At 52.5% G+C, this 22,304-nt stretch overlaps 1 protein-coding gene across 1 annotated transcript; it reads left to right on the top strand.

The window, feature by feature from the left end:
• The first annotated feature begins 969 nt into the window (after nt 1-969).
• Nucleotides 970-5,091, top strand: NKX6-3 (NK6 homeobox 3). Its single transcript, XM_036250555.1, has 3 exons — nt 970-1,351; nt 3,423-3,592; nt 4,852-5,091. Exons 1-3 carry the CDS (start codon nt 970-972, stop codon nt 5,089-5,091), a joined length of 792 nt encoding a protein of 263 aa, XP_036106448.1.
• The last annotated feature ends 17,213 nt before the right edge of the window (nt 5,092-22,304 follow it).

Here is a 22,304-nt window from a genome sequence, read left to right as displayed (position 1 = left end):
GCAGAGGCAGGAAAAGCACACACCCAGCATGCCCAGAGCTGCCCCAGTCGGCTTGGTAGGCTTCTACCCCCAGGCTCTCAGGCCAGTCACAGAGATTTGCAACCCCCTCCACAAAGCCTCCCCACTTACCTATTCCAGCATGGCGGAGGGAAGCAGGCACCCACGCTCACTGCACACTCCCACAGAGGCTTGGGCATCTGCACACAAGGGGCCTGAGAGCACCTCAGGACAGTGACCTCTGAGCGGGATCTCCTTGCCTTCAGTGGAGCAGCTGTAAGAACTGTGACTGACTGCCAGCAGCTGCCTCAGGAGCTCCAGGACCCTCATCTCCTCCTAGAAGCTGGACTTGGGGGACCAGGAGCAGGTGGACCCTCTGAGAATGAACAGAGCTTCCAGAGTGCGCGCTCTCTCTCTCTCTCTCTCTCTCTCTCTCTCACACACACACACACACACACACACTCACCCTGACTGATTTTACAGTCAATCTTTCAAAGTGCAATTTGTCTAGGAAAAGCCAATGTGAGGCCCATGTGGATTTCAACCAATGGCAATGCAGCTGGAGCAGCTCAGCCAGTCTCTGGTCTGTATTCTAATGGGCCATATCTTTATCAGGGAAATGTTGCTTCTCTGAACTTAAAACTTCTCATGAAGGGTCCCCAGACTCAAAGGCAGAGGAGGGGTCTGAGCTGAGGCTTGGGAACCACCTTTCTCCAGGTCTGGCAGGGAGAGAGGGAAGGGTGTGGGTGAGGCCTCTCACCTGTCCCAGAGCACCTGACTTCCGAGCAGCTGACGTGGGTGCCAGTCCCTGGATAGGGGCTGGGCTGATGCCTTAGGTGGGAGGGCAGTTGGGGCTCGGGCCACTTTTGACCCTCCACGTCTGCCATGAGATTCTGGGCCAGGAAGTGGGGTCTCAGGGTTTAGGGGCCTGGATTTGGGCTTCCTGCCCTCCCTCACCCTGACCAGGGGAACATGGAGTCCAACCTGCAAGGGACATTCCTGCTGAACAACACGCCGCTCGCTCAGTTCTCGGAAATGAAAGCCCCCGTGTGCCAGTATTCCGTGCAGAACTCCTTCTACAAGCTCAGCCCCCCCGGGCTGGGCCCCCAGCTGGCCGCCGGGACCCCCCACGGCATCACAGATATCCTGAGCAGGCCCGTGGCCACACCGAACAGCAGCCTGCTCTCCAGCTACCCTCACGTGGCAGGCTTTGGTGGACTGGGCTCCCAGGGGGTCTACTATGGCCCCCAGGTGGGGAATTTTTCCAAGGCTGGAAACGAGTACCCCACCCGGACCCGGAACTGCTGGGCGGACACGGGCCAGGACTGGCGAGGCGGGCGGCAGTGCAGCAACAGTGAGTACAGAGAACCCTGGGTCTGGGAGGAGGAGGTGTGGTGAGGGGACACTCACAGTGGGGCCCACCTCTCCTCAGCTGCCGTCAGACAGCCCAACTCAGGAGCTCGGACACCTGGACCCATCCCCCAGCTGGGTGCAAGGCACCATTCTCCCCTCCACAGCCCTCCCCACCCTGCTTGGGCTGGGCGTCTCCCTCGCAACCCCCAAGCCCTCCCAGCCCTCCTGGGGAACCCGGGAGTCTCCAGGCTGGGGGAAGACCCCTCACCCACACGCACCCAGTGTGGGGTCCAGCTGGCAGCTCACCTTACTTCTCCCACCCAGAATCCATGTCACTACTTCTTTTTGTTGTTGTTAATCCTCACCCAAGAATATTTTTCAATTGATTTTTAGAGAGAGTGGAAGGGAGGGAGGAAGAGAGAGAAACAATGATGTGAGAGAGACACATTGATTGGTTGCCTCCCGAATGACCCTGACCAGGGATCAAACCTGCACCCCAGGTACATGCCTTAGGCTGGGAATAGAATCTGAGACCCTCTGGTCCGAGGGCCAACACTCTAACCACTGAGCCAAACCAGCCAGGGCTCGTGTCACCATTTCTTCATCCAAAACAAGCAAAGCTGTCCCCAGTGAGAAGTGGCCATAGCATCACCTCCCAGAGAGCCCACTTACACCCTGGCACCGCTCAGGGCCACCAGATGGACACCCCATTGCAGTCCCACCTGCGACCTAGGGGGCTTGTTTCCTACCATGCTCTTCAAGGTGCATGCCAATAGTAGCAGTGACAACTGTCCAGCCCTCAGGAGCAGCTGCTGAGCCAGGTCAGACTTGGCTGTAGCTGTGGGGGAGGCTCCCCTCCCCCTGCCTATCCCCAAACCTATTTTCAAGAACTGGCCATTGCGTTAGTCAGGGGCTGGAGGAGGGGGCAGGACATGCACGGATAGGTGAGGCTCACCTGGGAGGCAGGGAGAGCGACACTGGCTGCCGGAGCCATCAGGCAGAGGCAGGGGCAGAGGGAGCTCACTCCTGTCTGAACACGGACTGCAGCAGAGCCGGGGAGGAAACCCCGAGCACATGCTTCCCTCTGCGGCACCGCTTCGGGTGGTCACACTGCCGGGCAGCCCACCCCTCACTCAGCCCGAAACAGTGAGTTACCTGGGGGTGAACACCCATCTCTTAGAACCTATTTTATAACCTGGTTTGGGGGTGCTTTCGGCCTCAGGCGGTCTCTCGCTCTCAACTCCATCTTCTTCCCCACGCCAAACACACACCTTCTCCACACCCCTGCTCTTCAATCCTGGAGCACATCCACACACAGGAACACATCTAAGAATGTCAGCGGCTGAATTAACAAAGGGGGAGAGGCCTCTCTAGGGAGATCTCTTCCCCTTTCTGTGCCTCAGTTGCCTCACCTGTAACAGGAGGAAACAGGACACGGCCATCAGTGAGCAAGGCCCGACAGGTGGGCATTCTGCTTACTCTGAGCCCGCAGCCCTCCAGCCCAGCTCCTTCCTTGGTGGAGCAGAGGGTCGGGTCTTGAGTCTCTGTGTCCATACTCTCCAGTGTGGGTGACTCCCAGGCCGGTGACAGGGAAGAGCAGTAACCTGGGCTCTGGAGACCTGGAAAATGGGATCCCAAGAACAAGAAAGTCAGGAGGGGAGGAATTCTCAGGCCCATCGGGCCCTAATTGTTGGTAGAAGGTGCCTAATCCATTTCCTGGTGTCCCTGAGACCGAGAGGAAACTCCTCTTGGCCCTGGGGAGAAGGCAGCACCCCTGAGTAAGAACATTACACAAAGAGGCACAGGTAGGTCCTCGGCTCCCTGTGTCTCTAACTAGCTGGGGCAGGTGCCTTCTCAACAGGTGCCTGACCACCTAGACATGGCAGAGGTCAAAGTCGCTGTTATCAGAATGTCAGGACTGCTGCTCATGCGAGAGGTGTCCATCATGACCCACCCACTCACTCCTAACTTCGGTGGCTTCTCTGTTGGAGAGAGCTCGCCCCGGGGGAGAGGAAGGGCAGGGCTGGCACCCCACTCGTCCTGCTAACCACACTTGTCCTTCCTCCTGCCAGCCCCGGACCCCCTGAACGACAGCATCCACAAGAAAAAGCACACTCGGCCCACCTTCACGGGGCACCAGATCTTTGCCCTGGAAAAAACCTTTGAACAAACCAAGTACTTGGCCGGCCCTGAGAGGGCAAGGCTGGCGTACTCACTGGGGATGACTGAGTCGCAGGTCAAGGTGAGTTTGTGCGGGAGAAGGTGTCTGCCTCGCAGAGAGGATCATGAAGGACAGGATGCCACCGCAAGGGAGAGAGTCAGCCTTGCTCTCCCAGCAACTCCCAGCTCTCAGTGACAGGTCTCCTGTCCTCTGGGTACTGCCTGCACACACCCCCCCCTGGAGGCTGTGATAACTGCCCTAACCAAAAAATGGCTGTCAAGACTGAGCCCAATTTTGAAGGCCTTAATTGTAGCACCTCATTTAACCCTCACAGCAACCTTGAGATGGGCATTATTACCTGTTTTACAGATGAAAAAAACAATCTCAGCTGAGCCTCACTCAAGGTCGTCCGGGTGGTAAGTGCAGAGTTGGGAGTCAAACCCAGATCTCTGGGACTCCAGCCTCACGCCTTCCTCTCCTCTGCACAGTCTGGGACGGAAATGCCAGGAGCTGATGGCAGCTCTGACCCAGATCAGGAGTCAGCCTCTGGGCCAGGTTAGGACTGGATTCAGGCTTGTTCCATTAGTGGCAGATGAGGCTGGCCTTGGTTTACTGAGGGTCCCTCTCATGTTGCTACACACCGGGGAGCCTGAAATCAGTAATGGGGCTTTTGTGAGCTCAGGCTCCTGGGCGCAACTCTGGCAATTTGGATGCTAGATCTCTCCTGAGGGACTTTGGGTGTGGGGGCACCTAGGAAGAAAGCTTTGAGCTGTGCCTGAACTGCCCGGATCTGTGACACGGCTACAGGTTTAGGGGTAAAGGAAAGCACAGGGGGAGATTGGGACTCGGGTCTGGGCTGGGCTCAGGGCCCTGATTTCCCTCCACTGGCTCTGCAGCCTCCTGCTCAGCCCAGTGTTAACTCCGCTGGAGAGAAAGCTGCTGAATCTCGGTGGAAGGAACCCACGTGGCTCTCTTACGTTTTTCAGTTCCAGATACTTTTCTGTACTCAACTATCTCAAGCACTGAGAATATATTATTTTTATAACTAAGGGGAAATATTTTTATGCAGTCCGGTGAGGGATTGTGGAGCGAAAGAAGGGGCGGCTTCTGAGCACCTCCTAGCTGTCCTCACCTGAGCCAAACCCCAGCCGGCTCAGCATCTTCCGCTCACGTGCGCAGGTGGCAAAGCAGAAGACAGACTACGAGAGGGCGGCTGCGCTCACAACATCAGTGGTTTTTATAGCCCCCTAAAAGGAGTAGCGTGACTATTACAGCCTGCTCTGTTATTGAGCCATTGATTTGCTACAGAAATAAGGACGGATCCCCATGTCTCACCCCAGGTGTGGTTCCAGAACCGGAGGACCAAGTGGAGGAAGAAGAGTGCCCTGGAGCCCTCGTCCTCCACGCCCCGCGCCCCTGGCGGCGCGGGCGCGGGCGGGGAGCGCGCGGCCTCGGAGACCGAGGACGACGAGTACAACAAGCCGCTGGACCCCGACTCGGACGACGAGAAGATCCGGCTGCTGCTCCGCAAGCACCGCGCCGCCTTCTCGGTGCTCAGCCTGGGCGCGCACAGCGTCTGACCCCGCCCGCCGCTCGCGCGCCTCGCCGGCGCCCGCAGCCCCCTCCCCGCCGCTGGGGAAGCGGCCACTGCGCTACGGGGGCAGCGGAGGACAGGAACCGGAGGAGGGAGGGGGAGAGGGGAAGGGAGGAGGAGGAAAGGAAGGAGGAAGAGGGGACAGAAGCGGTGGTGGAAGAGGCCAGCCTGGCTAAGGGAGGAGGGAGCAAAGAGGAAGCCACAAACCAGTCCTGAGACCTGGCACCCTCTCTGCCATCGTGCACCTGTGGGGGCCTTACCCCGCCAACTCTATGTAGATCCCTAAGTGCACAGGTAGATAAAAATGACCAGGCTCTGCAAGCAGGAAACTGGCCGTAGGGTCCCAGACATACCACCGTGATCCAGCTGTGGGGGCTTCCCCCAGGGAGGCAGCTGGCCTGGCTGGGCAAGGGGCTCCCTTCTGCTCTGGGCGCTGAGAAACCAGAGCCTGGGCCCAGGGCAGCTACTGGCTGATCGCGGAAGAAACGATGGCATGTCCAGGATGGTGCCCTCCTCAGATCTTGGCATGGGAAGGATTTCACTTGAGGGTCATGGGAAGGATCGCACTTGAGGGGCCAGAGTCAAATACATAACCCAGGCTGGAGGAAAACCTCAGGGAGGGGAGGTGGTTCCCCGTGAAGAAGAAACACCCTATGACACCCAAATTTAAGGATCACATCCTTGGAGGTAACAGTCCTCCTGGCCTCCATTCTCCTCCGTGCCTTTGATGGAGGTTTCCCCAGACAGGAAGAGATAAGTAGGCCCCACTGTTGGGAAAGAGGGAGGTTGTAGGCAGAAGCAGAGAAAAAATGAGAGAATCCTAGCAGTGGATGCTGCACCCCAGAGTTACCCACCTGGGCTTTTCTGGGTGCTGAAGCAAGGACCACCAGAGAGAGGAAAGACAGCAGGGCAGCAAGAAACCTCAGAATGCCCTGCTCCTCCAACTGGGGTGCCCATGCTGGAAGGGAGAGGCGTCTGCAGGGGAGGGCTGCACCGAGGGCTTGCATGGGACCAGGGGCCCTTCCTTTCCTTGGACCCCCTGCAGCCTGGAACTGGAGCTGATGCTGTGGGGGACACTGGCCAGCAGGGTGGTGTTTTTCATCCCAGGTGATTTGTAGGTACCACAGGAGGGAGGGCTGGGCAGGTGAGTGGGGCTGACCAGACAAATGCAGCCCCAAAGGGGCCGAGCATTTGCCCAACTTAACTGGATGTTTAAAAATAAAGAGTAGAGCCCTGGCTGGTGTGGCTCAGTTAGTTGGAGTGCTGTCCTGTACACCAAGAGGTGGCAGGTTTGATTCCTGGTCAGGACACATATCCAGGTTTCGAGTTCAGTCCCTGGGCCAGGCACATGTGGAAGGCAACTGATCAATGTTTGTCTCCCACATCAAGGTTTCTCTCTCTCTTTCTCCCTTCCTCTCTCTCTAAAATACATACATACTAAAAAGTAAAAATAAAAGTCCCAGAAACCTCCCATGGCTCCTGTGCTTCTGTGACACTGGCTGTGGAGCCCCAGGCCGGCCAGCTGTGAGCAGCCCTCCCAGGGCAGCCTCAGCTCTGCTCCCAGGGGCGTCAGTGCTCTGGGAGTCTTGAAGCGTGGCATGACATTGCTCAACTTGAAACCTCATTGGTATATGCCAAGCACTGTCGCAGGTGCTGAGAAACCTGAGAAGAGTTTATTGGGGTCCCTGACCTCCAGGAATTCATAGCCTAGTGGGGGAAATTATCTGTTTGGGGAACTAGGTACCACACGGAAAAGAGAATGGGGGAGGACATAAAAGCACTAACATTAACTGAACACCTACTAATTTCTCCCACGGTGAAGGCCTAGAATACCCTGCTTGACCCCACAGGAAACATAGGAAGTAGGTATTATTCTCGTTGCATAGATTAGAAACACCAAAGCTCAGAATGAACCTGAGTCAAGTCACAGAAATGGGACGAGGCAAACTGAGAGCTGATTCCAAGGCCCTCAGATATATTCGCCCTGCTGCAGGGGGCAGCCTCTCAGAGCCTTTTTCTGTAAAATGTAAGGCTGGAATGAGACGTGTTTTCAGGACCCTTCTTCAAGGATCTCTGCAAACACCAACAAGCCCCAAGTAAGCAGCCTGCCCTCTTTGCTGTCTCAACTAGTCTTTCAGCCTATCCCTTGGGACCCTGGGCAGGAGAATCTGGTAACTGGAGTCAGCCCAGAGTGGGAATGAGGGTGGAAGAAAGACACACACCCCCAGCTAGGAAACTGAGGCACCAGCCTGGTGAACCCAGAAGACAGGATGACATGACAAGAAAATAGAGTGCTTTTAAGCTCTAACCCTCCATTTGTGATGATGCCCACGTGTGGTCTCTCTCCACATAAAGTGGGAAGGATATAAGAAAGCAGCTCTGTGTGTTCCTGGTCACAAGCAGCACTGAGGAGCCCTTCGCTGACAGGGGTATCCTGAGAGGGCCCCTTTGGCCACAGTGCAGCAGACAGGACAGCAGCCTGGGAGGACCCGAGGACACACTCAGCACAGCCAAACAGATGAAAAACCTCAGAAAGCGTGGGCAGCCAGGCTTGCAAAGTCATCAAGCAGGTATGGAGAGAAAGCCAGTTACCAAAAAATTGTGCTCATTTGCCTCGGTCATGAGCATGTAGTAATCCTAACTGCTCTATGATAGCTATGATTCTTGCATATCTGATTCAGGTCATTTGGGGTCAGTATTAAATCAAGCCTGGGGTAAGGTTTTTCCTGGGAGACATTTGCTGAGCTAAACAAAACCCCCTTCAATCAGAGTTTGGGGACACCTGCCACTGGACCCTGAGGCTCAAGGACTCTAGCCTTCCCGGTCCCCTCTCCCTCACTCCTGTCCTGAGCACAGGTACCGGCCAGGAGAGACGCTGCCTCCCATTGTACTTCTTATCCTGCTCGGGCCTCGTCAGGAGACTAGGTTCAGAGTCTGAAGGAAGAGAAGAGCCCAAGGTGAATGGCCCAGATTTCTGAGGACAATTTAAAATAAGTTTTGCCCTCTGTTGATGTGCACATACATGTTTGTGTACATGTGTGGATGTGTGTGTGTGTGTGTTGCTGAAGAGAAAGGCTGTCTCACTTCTTCCATCATAAAGAAATCATAAAACACAGACCCCCATCCCTTGTTGATGTCTGGTCATAAAAGGGACTCCTGGCATATGCTGAGTTAAACAAAACTTTTTAGTCATTCACGCTTCTTGCAACTTCTCTGCTACCACATCACAACTTTTCAGGGATGAGACAAGGGGAATGAAATGAAGTCCTGGGCTCCCAGCAGCCATCGAGTCCTGCTCTGACCGGCAGCACCATAGGCTCTAATGGACGGGCACAGATCTGGCCACATGCCACAGCCCTCACATTTGTGGCTTGCCAGGTTAGAAGGACTCAGAACATGTCCTCAGCAGGACAGGGGTGAAGGTAGGAAATGGCCGTGTCACACCAGGTTCAGAATGGCTGTATCGTTGTCCAGCAAGCAATGCCCACCATTCCCCGGACACTTCCACAAGCCTGGGCTCCACCCATTAAGTCACCTGCCTTAAAGGCATTTGGGTCTGTGCATCCCACGGAAGCCTTGGTCCTCTCACACGTGCACAGCAGCACCAGCAGCCGTGGCCTCACCTGGGAACCTGGTAGAAATGCAGACACTCAGGCTCCATCTGAGACGCCCTGAATCAGAAGCCGCATCTTAGCAAGATGTCCAGCAGTTTGTATGCACTTGGCAGTGACTGTGTGAATGTGTCCAGCGAACACTCCTCCGAGCACGGAGCCTGGCCCAAGTCAGGTGCTCAGTAAAATATTAGAGAGGGGTGGAAGTAGATTCCTAGCATTTGTGGCCGTGTATCACACAGTTAGAATCTGATGGTGAGGGAAAAATAAGTCTCCGAGGACAAGAAAGTAGCTGCCGCAGGGCACACACACTGCTTTCCCAGCCGAGGCTGGAGCTGCCCAGGTACAAGACTAGGTTCAGACAGGCCCAGGGCCAAGGCCCAGGGAAGCAGCTGCTGGCAGCAGGCAACAAGCAAGAGGAATTCCAGAAGCACGGCCGTCTGTGACATTCAGTAACAGGACTGAAAACCCAGTTTAGGTCCGGGGTCTTTAGCACTGTGGTTCACGTTCCTGACAGCATCCCAGAGCCCTCAGAAATAATAGACCGTGCCTTTGTCTTCTGGGTAAGATGGCCAGAAGAGCATATTTTAGAAGGATTTCCATTGGGAAATTGTCTTGCTTAGAACAACTCAGTGCCTGATGCTGCTCAGATAAAATAGTACCAAATCAAAAATATGTTGTTCTGATTGTTGAATTGTGTCATTTCAGTCTGGTCAGAGGTTGGGTTGGGAGTTATGGAGGAATCGCATACAAACCTGCAGCAGAAAGGATTTCCATCGTTTGGGAGGCAGAGGTCATGGGAACGAGGCTAAGGGATTCCCTGTCATCACCTCGTCCCCAGGGTTCAGAGCTCCAACAGGATCCACCTGGCCTCGGGTCAGGAGGCCAAGAGGCACTGGTTTGCTCTAATTAATGCAGGAGGTTCAAGGTGCAGGGGAGACTTCTAAGAAAGGGAATTCTAAGTGCCCTATGCACACCCATTCATTTGTCTTCCAAAAACTATGTACAATTTAGTAGCCCCATTTTCTAGATGAAGAAGCGAGACAGAAAGGACTGAGGCACCCAGGCCCAGGGACAGTCAGCAGTGACTCTGCCCTCTGCCCTCTCACACAGCGACCGCCATGGCCCCATCCACCACCGCTCCTGCTGTTACTTCCCACTAATGTTCTGGAGACTTTCCTTAGTCATTTAATTTTCAAAAAACCCACAAGAGATTATTATATTATACCCATTATTAATTTACCCATTTTATAGTCAAGGACATAGGACACAGAGAAGCTAAGTAGCTTGCCTTAGGTCACACAGCTTATCAGAGTTCGAGTAACTGAAGCTTCCATTCCACTCTTTTTTTAAAAAAATTGATTTTAGAGCCCTGGCCAGTTTGGCTCAGCGGTTAGAGCGTCGGCCTGCGGTCCGGAGAGACCCGGGTTCGGTTCCCGCTAAGGGCACACACTTTAGTTGCAGTTTGTCCCTGGCCCTGGTTGGTCGTGCGGGTGGCAGCCACTCGATGTGTCCCTTCACGTCGATGTTTCTCTCTTTCTCTCCCTTCCCCTCTCTCCCTCCCACTCTATCTGTACAAAAATGGAAAAATATCTTCGGGTGAGGATAAAAATAAATAAAAAAAATAAATTGATTTTAGAGAGAGGAAAGGAGAGAGAGGGAGAAACGTCGATTGGTTGCCTCCCATGCGTGCCCGGACCAGGAATCGAGGCTGCCTCCTTTAGGTGTACAGGATGATACCCCAACCAGCTGAGCCTCATCGGCCAGGGCTGGAGCTCCCACTCATAACCACCATATAAAGAAAAGGGAAAAAGAAAAGGCCCGTTTGAAGTTAGCCTGGGCTGTGAACTATTCGTAAAGAAAATGAGGATATGTGTTATAAATTAAAATCCACGCAATGAAATGGGAGGTCTGCTTCTGGCTGGCACTGTGGTTGTTGCTGGGAATACAAACACAGAACAATCTCAGCCCCTGCTACTCACAGTCTAGAAGGAGAAAGGCTGACAAGAAAGGAAGGGGACACACGGCTATTAGTGCCATGAGAAATGTCTTCACGGGGAACCAAGAACCCACAGCAGGCAGTGGTTAAGAATAAGAGAATTCGTCTTTCTCCGACTGGCTCTCACTTATTTTGGAATATAATGAACAAAATATGCTGATGAGCAAAATAGATCCAGAGACATGAAAGTAGGAAACAGACTAACAAACCTCAGAGGGAAGGGGGCTGGGAGGCCTGGAAGAGAGAAATCGAAGAACTTATATGCATGCAGCGTGGAGAAGGGGGCGGTATGTACCACTGGGACGGGAGCAGGGTAGAGGGTGTCAATGTGGGGGGGAAAGGGACCCCTGTAAAAGAAATTAATTAATAAAAATAATAAGAGAACTTAATGGATGGCAATGTACCTTAACAAAAATGCAATTCACAAGTGATCCACACAACACCGTATCTCAGCAAAAGCATTGCCTCCTTTAACATACAAGGAGCACAAGAACAAAGGCAACTTTCATCGGTAAGAAATCACTGTGTCAACACCACCTAAAATTTAGAATTTATGGAGTCTGAATAAAAAGCAGTAACCAACTCCCCAACGTGAAACAATACTGTGCTCACTATGACATTCCATTGTCTTCCATGTACGTTATTCCATTTGATTAGCAGTTAGACTGGTCAGCAGGTTTTGTCCCCAGTTGGTACAGAGGAAACTGAAGCTTGGAGGACTGAGATACCTATCCAAGGTCAAAACTCCTCATCTTCCAACTCCAGGGCTGCAGCCTGGAAGCCACAGAGGGCACAAGACCAGATAGAGTTCTCTAGTCAAAGACACACTGGTCAGTGCACTGTAGCGCATGACTACAGCAAACATCATTTTTCTTGGTGTGGTTTCCACTGCTTTGTAACTGACTGTCAATGTCCCTGGATGGAGCAGACGCGCTACAGCCAGAGTTACTCATTTAGGCCATTTCCCAGCTTGCTGGAGGACAGGGTTTCGACATACAGACTTCCAGGGCTCTTCCCGGATATTCTGATTCCGTCGGGCAGGGTGTGGCCCTGGAATGGGCTGGTTAACTAGTGCCCCTGCTAACAGGGAAGGGACAACTTTGCTAAACAGTGACCATAGAAGCCCAGCTCAAATTTAAATCCTGGAGCTGTTCATAAAGGCCTTTCTTAGGTTCTGTAGCTTTTCCTTCTTCCCCAGGCGACAAAGCCTCGAGAAGTCAGGGCAGGCAGGCGGCAGGGGTGGGACAAAGCTGCAGAGGGTCAGATCTTCTTCCCTGTGGAAGAGGGAGTGATGGCAGGACCCTTGAGGTTCCCCAGCGCCACTCGACATCAGCCTGTGTCCGTGACACTGTGAAAAGGTCTAACATAATCACAGCTCCAAGGGCTCTTGGGAGAGACCCTGCTCTAAGGAATTTGCTAAACCACTGCCACTATGTCCTGCAAAAGAAAGCAACACTGAGCTTGACCAGTTTGGCTCAGCGATTAGATTCTGGTCAAGGGCACCTACCTGGGTTGCAGGTTTGATCCCTGGTCGGGTAGTGTGGGAGACAACTTGTCAATGTGTCTCTCTCACATCGATGTTTCTCTCTCTCTCCCTCCACTCTTTCTAAAAATAAAACAAATGGAAAAAGATCCTCAGGTGAGGATTAACAACAACAACAAAAGACAGACAGACAGACCTGGGCTTGCAGGTCTAGTACTGCTTTGGCAGGGACCATCACATGCCAAGGTGGAAACAGCCCGGGCAGAGGGGTCTGTGCCCAAGCTGCAGGATACCTGTTCAGTACAGCTGCTTGCTCAGTGAGTGGCAGCTCCTACCCTGAGAGTAAAGGGTGCAGAGCACCTCTGTGGTTTGGGCTTGCCTGGCACTGATCCTGGTCTTCTGGAGTGCCACCTGGACTTCTCGAAGGAGCAACAACCCCCCTGTCACGTTTGATTGACGTAGTGTGGCAGGCTGACCCCACCCCCGAATGGGTGTAGATGAATAACATAGTCTTAGGCCAATCAGTGAGTGCCACTCCTCTGGTCATGTGACGGATTAGTTCAGGAATGGGTCCAGCCTCAAGTCCAGCCAGTGAGCCAAGGACCCAAGTTGTTCTTGGTAGCACCTCCCTCACCTCTCTGCCTGGAGCTCGTTGGGCTGCTGCAGCCATCCTGCCTCTGTGCTGGCACCTGCCCGAGGAAGCCAATGGGGAAAAACTAGATCTGAGAGATAGGAGAGAGAGCAGGATTGAATTGGTATCATTGTTTCAGGCCCAGATTCAGCAAAGACTGATCTACCTCAGCCTTTTCAGGAGGCAGTAATACCTTTTTGTCTTGAGTCTGATTGATTTGGGTTTCTATAATTTATAACAGGAAGAACACAAATACAAATTTTAAAACTCTTTTTAACGGATAGAGTTAAAAACAAAACAAAACAAAAAACACCTGTTATTTGCTTAGAGGCTGGCCCTGCCAGAGAGCCCACCATACAGGGACATATGGGGGAGGGGGAGCTACACTGGGTTAGAATTTCCCAGCATTCCTTCCCTTGCAACCAACAGCTGAGAGGTGGGTCCTATCCTTTCTCTCTCCTCACTCCCCAGCTCTCCACTCAGCTCAGATGGCCAGATTACAGTGGCCCACCCTTTGTGACTGGATTAAATGATTCCTCCGGAGCTCAGTGTTTATTTGTCCTGAGTCTTGATCAAATTCCTGATGAGAGCAGCACCTGCTCTCCTGCAGAGGGACCTGAAAGGGGCAGGAGAGAACAATGGAGGACTCATCGTAGTGGGGTGCTAGCCACAGTTATAAGAAATGTTGAACATCATCCTTACTCTGTTCATCGTGATTGCTTTGGTCTGATTAAAGAAAGCCCATCTTACCTGGCTGGGAGCTGTACACCCTGGGAATTTCCTTGGGAATGCTGTCCATGTTCCTTCCCAAGAACTGCCTCCCCATCGTGGAAAGACTAACAACCTTGACGTCTTAGAGGCAGTGCACTGGAGACAGCCCCCATTCCTCAGCTCCCATTTCCTCCCCATGCCTGTAGCCTCTGTTTCACCCATTGTTATTCCCTGGGCCTACTTCCCTGTGCAATTCCCAATATAAGCAACCTGCTATGGAGGGAGTTTAGAGCAGATTTTTGCAAGATGACCTGGCTGCTCTCCTGGCTGCAATATTAGAGTCAGTGCTCACATACAATCCAACCTTGTCTCTGCTTGATTGGATTGAGTCGTGACAGGCAGCCCAGACCCACTTGTTGTCAGGTTTCAGTTCCTTGGAGGGTCTATGGACCAGGCTGCCTTAGAGGAGATGGCCTGGTCTACCCACCCGCCCCCAGGGTGAGGACAGCCTCTGGAGACCATGCCAGCCTACGGATTTAGAAGAGCCCTGGGCTGGAGCAACTCTACCCGGGCACCTCCGCCCCTGGCCTGCACTGTCTGGGAAGAGTCTGCTACAGGGCTGGCTCCACCTTGCCGGTTAAGCTGTGCTGAACCTAAAGTCACAAAGCAGAAGCTGCTCAGATCCGGTACTGTTAACCACGTCACTCAGGCCCAGGAGTCTCCTGCACAAAGGTCTTGCTTGGGGCATCTAGGTCCCGAAGCTCCTCTGCCGGTGCCACACCTCAGAAGCCCTGGCCGGTCCCCTCCACTACTCTTTGTCACTCTGTAGAGCAGTGAAGCAAAGACTGGCCCATCCTTTGGCAACAGCCATGGATAGGGCGAAGACCCCAGTCGGGCAGGTGGGAAGGCAGCTTCAGGTGACTGGCAGGGTGGGGCTGGCTGACCTCCAGACCCCAGTGTGCGGGTCGGCTGAGGTGCCCTTGTCCGTAATAACTCCCTGGATCGGGCACATCCAGCTCACATTCCTTTAAATATTTCTGTCGTCCTATTTCTTCCAGGTGGTCGGCGCCGGCGCCTGCGCCTGAACAGGGACAACGTGTTGGAAGTGGTGGAGGAGGCTGGTCCTCCTGCCTGAAGAACATTTACCCCCTGCCCTTCCCCACAGCCAACCCAGAGGGCCCACATTCAAAAGCCCCTCATTAGGCCTCTCTTTGCAGGCTCACAAATATCATTAATCTCGGTAAAGTGAGTGAAAGCACATTCACCTGTCCAAGCAAGAGGATTAATGGTGTGTCAATAGGAAATTAGTGTTTACCTCTGGCCTTTACATCTCCCCTTTGTCACAGAAAGCCCAGGGCAGACCAGCCCAAAGTAGAGCCATAGTCCTGGGAGAGAAAAATGCACCCCCCCCCCCCCCACACACACACACATTGGTGCAGGCCTGGGCTGTGCTTGGGTGGGACAGGACTTCCCTCGTGCAGGGGCAGGATAGCAGCCATCCTGGGCCTCAGGCAGGTGATGGGGACGGCAGTGCCTCGAGTCATAGATCACCCTGGACCCGAGCCCTAGGGAGACATGCTCCCCACCCCACGCAGTCACACGAAGGTGATGGGAGTCCCCTTCTTCTTCCCAGTGGCCATGATCCCTCACACCAGGCAGGCCGTGCTCAGAGCTGCGCAGGCTGAAGGGGCAACGTTACGAGCCACTGTTTACTGAGCACTCGCTAACTGCCAGGCACCGGATGATGACGGACAGACATTGTTCAAAATCCTATGAAGCAAGCAGTCTACCTTTTTCTCAGATAAAGACACTGCAATGCAGAAAAACTCAATAGGTCCGCCTCAAGGCCATACACAGGGAGGAGGTGGGTTTAACCCCAGTCTGACTCCACAGCCATACGCATCCACACCAGGAGGGATCAGCCACGGCCGTGAGGTCGAGTGTAACGACAGGAAGTCTCTGAGAAAGGCCCCCTGAATCACTGTCCCTCTGCCCAGCAGGAATGCCTCCTGGTGGGAGGGGCAGGGAGAGGCCGGCTGGGCGGCTCACTGAGTGTGGGGGTGTGTGCGTGCCTGTGTGCCCCAGGAAAAGGAACCCAACAGGCCGATAAGGTCTCTCGTTTCCGGAGCAAAGCACCAATTAAACACAAAGCAGAGGTAAGCAAATAAAGCTGTGGCGTCCAGAGAGAAAATCAATACTAGATTATGCGTCCTAGCCCAATCATATACCAATTAATACAGAGCGGGTGGGACTGGGGGCTGGGGCAGGTGAGTCCGGCCTGAGTGCAGGGGCTGACCTGCCTGCCCCCCCGCTTCCCCACAATTCCGGCCACTCTGGTGGGGGGGCTGCAGGCTCTGATGCTCAAGGGCCTGTGCCTGAGGTCTCTGGGGAAACCTGTGCGAACCATGAAGCACGGGGGGCGGAGGATAAAAGCTGCTTCCCCGTCATCTCGGTCACGTGGGCAGCCGGGGGTGAAGAAAGAGGGCAAAGATGTTTTAGGAGGTCGGTGCCTACTGGGAAGGAACAGACAACTCAGACCAGTCAGGCAAGCTGCTTGATATTTAATTTGCTACAGGAAAAAAAAAATAATAATAAGGGGCTTGCTTTTAGAAAATTAGGCAAAAATGGGAAAACTGGGAAACAAATTTTCAACCCGAGAAATGATACAGAAGCCCCTGGTTATTCAGTCTAAGTTTCATTTATTTATTTCAGAAAGACAGCCAAGAAGTTAATAAATAATTTCCAAGAGGAGAGATAGCAGCACAGGACGGGGTGACCGTGGGGATGGGGTGGCCCAGAACCTACCATGGAAGGGCTTCAGGCTCATCACTTGGATGCCAGGGATGAGGCAGAATGGCACACAGCCACCTGCCAACAGTTATCAGGTTGAGCGGACCTCTGACCCAGGGAGGTGGCTCTGCAGCCTCAGAGTGATGAGTCAAAAGTGCAAGCATCCAGGGAGAGGAAATCTGGCCGAGGGCACTCGGCAGTCACAGATTGTGAGTTCCTGCCCTTGTGGGGGCAGGGCACACGGTCCAGAGCAAGCAGGCCCTTCCTCCAAAATTCCCAACTCTCCTGGGGAAAGGAGACTCAACGTTGCTTGGTAAGCGGAGAACAGAAGTGGAAGCAAAGGCGGCAAATCAACGATGAGAAGGGCGCCTGCTTCCGTTTTTTTTCCCCCACAGGAAGCCCCTCTGGCCAGAGTCCCTCCTGCACCCTGACTATGCCTGGATGCAAGCCCCAGATGCAGAGGCCCCTTTCAAGTGGGCGTTCTGTGGGCCAAGGACGGTTGCATGCCAAAGAAAAACAAAATTTGCTAGCCGAATATTTTTTAGACATTTTGCAAGATGCACGGCCTCCCTGACAATTTTTAATGTACTAACTGCCTGGTCCAGTGAGCTGATTAATTGGTGCTGGAGAGATCAATAAAAAACAGAAAATTAAAACAATTTTAAAGTGATTAAGTAGTTTAACACCTGTCTCCCGTCACGTCAGCGCAGGAAGAAAAATAAAGCAGGTGTCGAAGGGGCCTCCTGAAGCAAGAGAAAACAGGGCCTGCCTCGGAGAAATGACAAATCACAGCTGGTGGATCAATCTGAGTGCAAGCAGCCCTACCCTGAGCCCGCTGCTGCTGCAGCAGGAACCAGGGACCCCAAGACGCTAGGTCCCCCCACCCCCGGCCACTCCTGCAGAGCCGCTCAAGCTACAAGGCAAGAGTCTGTCCAGACCCAGAAAACGGTGGCGAGCTGAAAGACATCGTGGCCTGGAATTCTGGATGGGATCGAATGTGAAGGCACCAGCTAACCTCCTGACCTCATTTCCAGACATTCGGGGCTGAGTCTGCAACATGTGGAGGGGTTCAAGTGCAATGAAAATGCATTTTGGGAACCATGAGGTCAACAGAAGGAAATAGTTATAGCTCTCTAGCATTACCAGGTCCTCTGTTATGAAAATGCATTTTGGGAACCATGAGGTCAACAGAAGGAAATAGTTACAGCTCTCTAGCATTACCAGGTCCTCTGTTCTGGAAGCTTCAGGTCTCCACCCTTACTCCCAAGGGAGACAGAGCCTCTCAGCCTCCACCTTTCCTCAGCCTCCTGTGGCCTGGATATATCAACAGGTGGTGCAGGCACCTGCTGGACGATGGCCCCAATATCCCTTGTATCCTTTGTGCCAAATCACTCCCCTCACTCTCCATCCCCAGGAGCTATCATGAAAGCTACACAGCAAGTCACCCCTTTCCGGCTTACATACTTGACTTGAAATCACCGGAAATAAACTCATGGAGTTCAAAAAACAAATGATTCCAACTCCCTGCCAAAGTCCTAACCACAAAGCAGAAGGAACATAAATGAGCAGGGGAAGTGGCATGAAGGAGAGTTAACAAAAGCTAGGGGTAACGCCCCAAGTGACACACTTCATGTCTCACGTTTAACCCTGAAAGTGGACTGGAGTTCTGCATGTGTAAAACGCAGGTCTACCTAACGGGGCTCACGTATTAGAAGACCGTGCTGTCCTGTGGCTCCTGCCTGGCACACCACTGCACCGCCCTGGGCGGGAGCGGAGGTAGGTCAACCGGAGGCACGAGCCTGAGCTCCGTGGGAAAGAGGCTGGTCCTTGACCAAGTCCTGAGCACTGGGACTGAGGGGCCACGCAGGAGAACCCCCAGCAATACTCACCTGCTGGGCAAACAGCCTCACGCTGGTTTCTGTGCTCTGGCTTCCTGTCCCCCTTCAAGGTCCCTGATGCAGTTTTCACGCCCAGGACCAGGACACAGAAGGAACTCCAGGCAACAACATAGGAACCTTGTAACAGGCTTAAAACATTAAGTTTTTAAAACATTCTAAAATGTGATGTGAACATTGAATAACATGAAATGTTGGACATCAAAGCCCCTCGGCTGAACGTATTGCTATCTCCCCTTTGAAAGCCCTTCTGCAAACACCTGTCACACAGACTATAAGGGAAGTCATCAGCAGTGGCCTGAAGAAGGGCAGGGTCAAGGAGGAGTTCCAGCCAGTGCGCTTTAATAAAACCCTTTTAATAGCTAGCCTCCCCCACCCCCCGACTTCCCTCTGGGAGCTCTGCTTGTCTTCACTGGCTGGGCCACTCTATATTCATGTTCTGGGTCATACTAGTCTCAATGAAAGGGTGTCAAACTTTTACACCCTATTTTATGCCCATGAGAGAGAGATTTCCAGTACTTGCTCACTTCTTAAAATGATCCATACAGCCAAATTTCCACACAACAAAACACAGTGCATCTTGGCATTTCCTACCACAAGATGTGACTTTGATTCGGTCAGGATGCTCACAGGCCCTGCAGTTCCACTTGTCTCATGGATCTGGTATCTACTTGCTAAAGGCACCACCAGCAGGGTGCACCTCTCAGCCAGGGGAGGGCTGCTGGTGGACCCCTCTGCTGCACAGGTAGGGTCTGTGCTACCCAGAAGGCAACTGACGGGGTGCCCGGCCTGGGGACCTCACCACTGTCAGAAGCAAACACAAAAAAGTTCTTGACACGGCGCCCTCAGGCCTGCTGCTGCTCCCTGTAGAGTCAGCCTCAGACTGACGGAGATAAAGTTTCCCTGGGTCCAAGTTCCAAACTCGGCTGTTTTGTTTCTGTTAAAATGCAATTGTTTTTCTCTGGAGTGTACGGTGACTGCTCGGCGTCAGGAAGATGTATGAAAACCTCCACTTCAATTCAGCATCCCTTTTCTCCCAGACAAACACGGTCGGATTTTAATAAATCAAAGAGCCACACTGTTTAATAAAAATTTATTGACTTACAAGTGATTATTTATCAAAAGACCATTAATAGCCGGTACTGAAATGATGTGTTACTGGGTGGTGCTGGGAGACTAATAGGAAATCAATGCAGCTGGCCAGCCAGAATGCATATGAGAAGCCCACCCCCCGAGAGCTAGCGCAATTTCACCAGCAAAATACACCAGACGCTACCCCTGGTGCAATGAAAAGTTCCCCTTTTTTATTTATCGTTTACAAATGAAATGATCAATACTTTTAATCTAGAGCAAAATTTATTAACTTTCCCATCGGAGAGAGACATATTGACTGGGGGGAGAGGGGGGTGTTAGTGCAATGGAAGATGGATGGCTGGATGGTCGTCTCTTAACCTGTCCAAGAGTCAGTGTGCATGCAGCTGCCTTCCATCCCGACGTCCCGGGCCACACAGGGCAAGTGCGACGGGAGAAACCGAGTCTGGCCACCCTAGACATACAACAGGCGGATGGGACCTGCGACACATGAGACTCTCATGCATCAGGGACCATGGGAAGCACTATTCCCCAGACTACTGAGTTTTTGGTCATATCCAAGAAGGAAATGGCAAGACATCCAGTCCCTCAAGACTTCTGCAGGAAAACAGCGAGCCAGCCCTGGCGTGCTGCCGTGAAGGGCTGACACAGGACGGTGCCCGAGGACTCCCCACTGGCCTAGCCTGGGCCTTCAGGGCTGTGGAGCCCTCCCCACCGACACACATCAAGTCTTTTCTAATTTCTGAAGGGCAGCAACAGGGAATAGGGTCTGACAGTCAGGAACCAAGTTCCAAAGTTGACTCTATGTCACAAGGATGTCATCTCGAACGGCTCCATCAAGCTCAGCTTGCTGAGCTCTGGCTTGGTCGGCAGCCTTCTTTCTGTTCACTTCCTCTATCAGGGAGTTTTACCAGCCTTTTTAGAAGGTTCCTTCTCTAACTGGCTGGAAAAAACTCTGTTTGAGCGAAAAAAAGTCTTCCGAGACCCACAATCAAACCCGCCTAAGCACACAATCACCTACAACACTGGACACTCCTTCACACGTGGGGCACTCTGTAGTGGAGTTTCTCTAGCCCCATTGTTTTGGAGGAAGCAACTGGTTTTAAACTGACTTCTTTTGCCCTGGCCAGTGTGCTCGGTTGGGCATCATCGAAAGGTCACCAGTTTGATTCCTGGTCAGGGAACATGCCCTGGTTGTAGGTTTGGTCCCCACCAATTCATGTTTCCCTCTCTCCCTCTCCCTTCCTAAGATCAGTAAAAACATTTAAAAGACAAAAAACCACACACACAAAAACAAAAGCCTGACTTATCGTATTTCGGAACCTAGATGACTTTAGAGCTTAAAGCCAGTTTGAACTGTGGGTTTAAAAGTTACAGAAACTGCAGAAGTGGAAAGGGCTTTAGAGGTCACCCAGCCCAGATCCTTAGTAATGGGTGAAGGGTCCAGAGAAATCAAGTCACAACAGCGAAGGTGATGTCGCAGGTTGGAGTGGGATGGGAAGCTGGCTGGTGCTCGTGCCAGTTGGCGTGACCAAGAGCACGCTCATCACTGCTGGGGTCACGAGAGTGCGCGTCTTTTGTATTTGACATGCTTCTCTGTTATCTCACAGTGCTATGAAGTCTTACTACACAAGACCAACTCATTATCCCAAACCAAGTATCATGACTTACAAATAACTTGGGGCCTGCAGGGTCCCTAATTAAAATGATGGAGCAGTCGGATGTACCTGCATGCTTATAATAAGTACTACATTAAAATTTGGGATTTTGGGGGGCGGTGGGTATAAATCATATCCCCTTCTCCTCGCTTAGTAAAAGAGGGAACTAATCATTGCTTAGTCTGCACAAGTATTTCTTTACATAGCAGTGAATCTAAACCAGGTTCTTCAATACTTTGTCATCAGCAGACAGGTTTGTGGAGAAGAATGTGAGAAACATAAAAATAAAATATTAAATATATATGAAAATCATAAAATGAATGTACAAATCAGCAGAAGCCTTCGTTTTTTTAAAGGGAGTTAAAAAGGGACCTTGGTTTTCGAGATCAATTTTTAAATATCAGACAGCTTTAAAACATTATAAATATCAGTTCTTATAAAGGCTGATAATCACTGTTTACTCTTGAATACTTCGTAAAACAGTTCATAAGAGGCTGTTCTTGCAGTCATATAGTGTTTTTATTTGAGAGGAAAAATTTTTTCACTGGGTAGCAGGTCAGAGGAAACGAAGGCAAAGAGCAGGAAGGATGTCAGGGCGCGAGTTACACTCCGGTCAGGTAGACAAAGTGCCATCCGTTCAGGAGCCTCCGGAGCGGGGCTTCATTCCCACATCCCCACATCGCAGGCCAGGGCGTGGGTATGGAGAGGGGACACTTACCATGGCTGGTACAAAGTCCTGAAAGGTGTGCTGACTGCGCCATGTGGAGTGAGGGAAGGGGGGAAGGAGATGGATAAACGGTAGAGCTGAGGCAACTCTTCTGAAGGAGCTGACAGTGGTGGAGCCCAGAAGCAGGAAGCTGCAAGCGGCTTGGCTTCAGATCTGCTTTCTGCGACTACAGGTGGCACAGGAGGCCAAGAAGCCTTCTCTTTCCCTCTAGCTGAGCGGAAGCCAACGGTGCAAATACCCCCGGCCAGTCCTGCCCCTCACGAACCCTTCAGGGCCTCTGCTCCTGCCTTGCTCCTGGATTTCCTCACGGTGTCCCACTGTTCTCACAGACTGCCCTGCCATCTTGCACTTTCTCCCCACCCTCAACACACCGTGCCCCATCACACACCGCTAACCCCACAGAAATCCACATCTCCATCTAAATAACCCGGAGACACGCAAGCAAACATCTGATACAAGTAGTGTACCTTCTCCCGAACAATACCATTCCTCATTCCAGAAGTCAAGCAGACACCCTCGGGGCACTGTTCTGTAACTCGGTAAAAAACACACTGCTTAGAGCTACATCTAAGGGAAAAGGAGTAAAGGGAAGAACCCCTCTA

This window comes from Molossus molossus, unplaced genomic scaffold, assembly GCF_014108415.1.
Source record: "Molossus molossus isolate mMolMol1 unplaced genomic scaffold, mMolMol1.p scaffold_m16_p_9, whole genome shotgun sequence".
NCBI lineage: Eukaryota > Metazoa > Chordata > Mammalia > Chiroptera > Molossidae > Molossus > Molossus molossus.
The sequence above is the reverse complement of the archived record's forward strand: the minus strand, read 5'-3'. Positions and strand labels throughout refer to the sequence as shown.

Excerpts from the sequence above, each read along its gene's own strand:
- NKX6-3 (XM_036250555.1), top strand. The coding sequence starts at position 970 with ATGGAGTCCAACCTGCAAGGGACATTCCTGCTGAACAACACGCCGCTC. Across the intron at positions 1,352-3,422 it reads CGGGCGGCAGTGCAGCAACA|CCCCGGACCCCCTGAACGAC; the intron begins GTGAGTACAGAG and ends TCCTCCTGCCAG. Across the intron at positions 3,593-4,851 it reads TGACTGAGTCGCAGGTCAAG|GTGTGGTTCCAGAACCGGAG; the intron begins GTGAGTTTGTGC and ends GTCTCACCCCAG.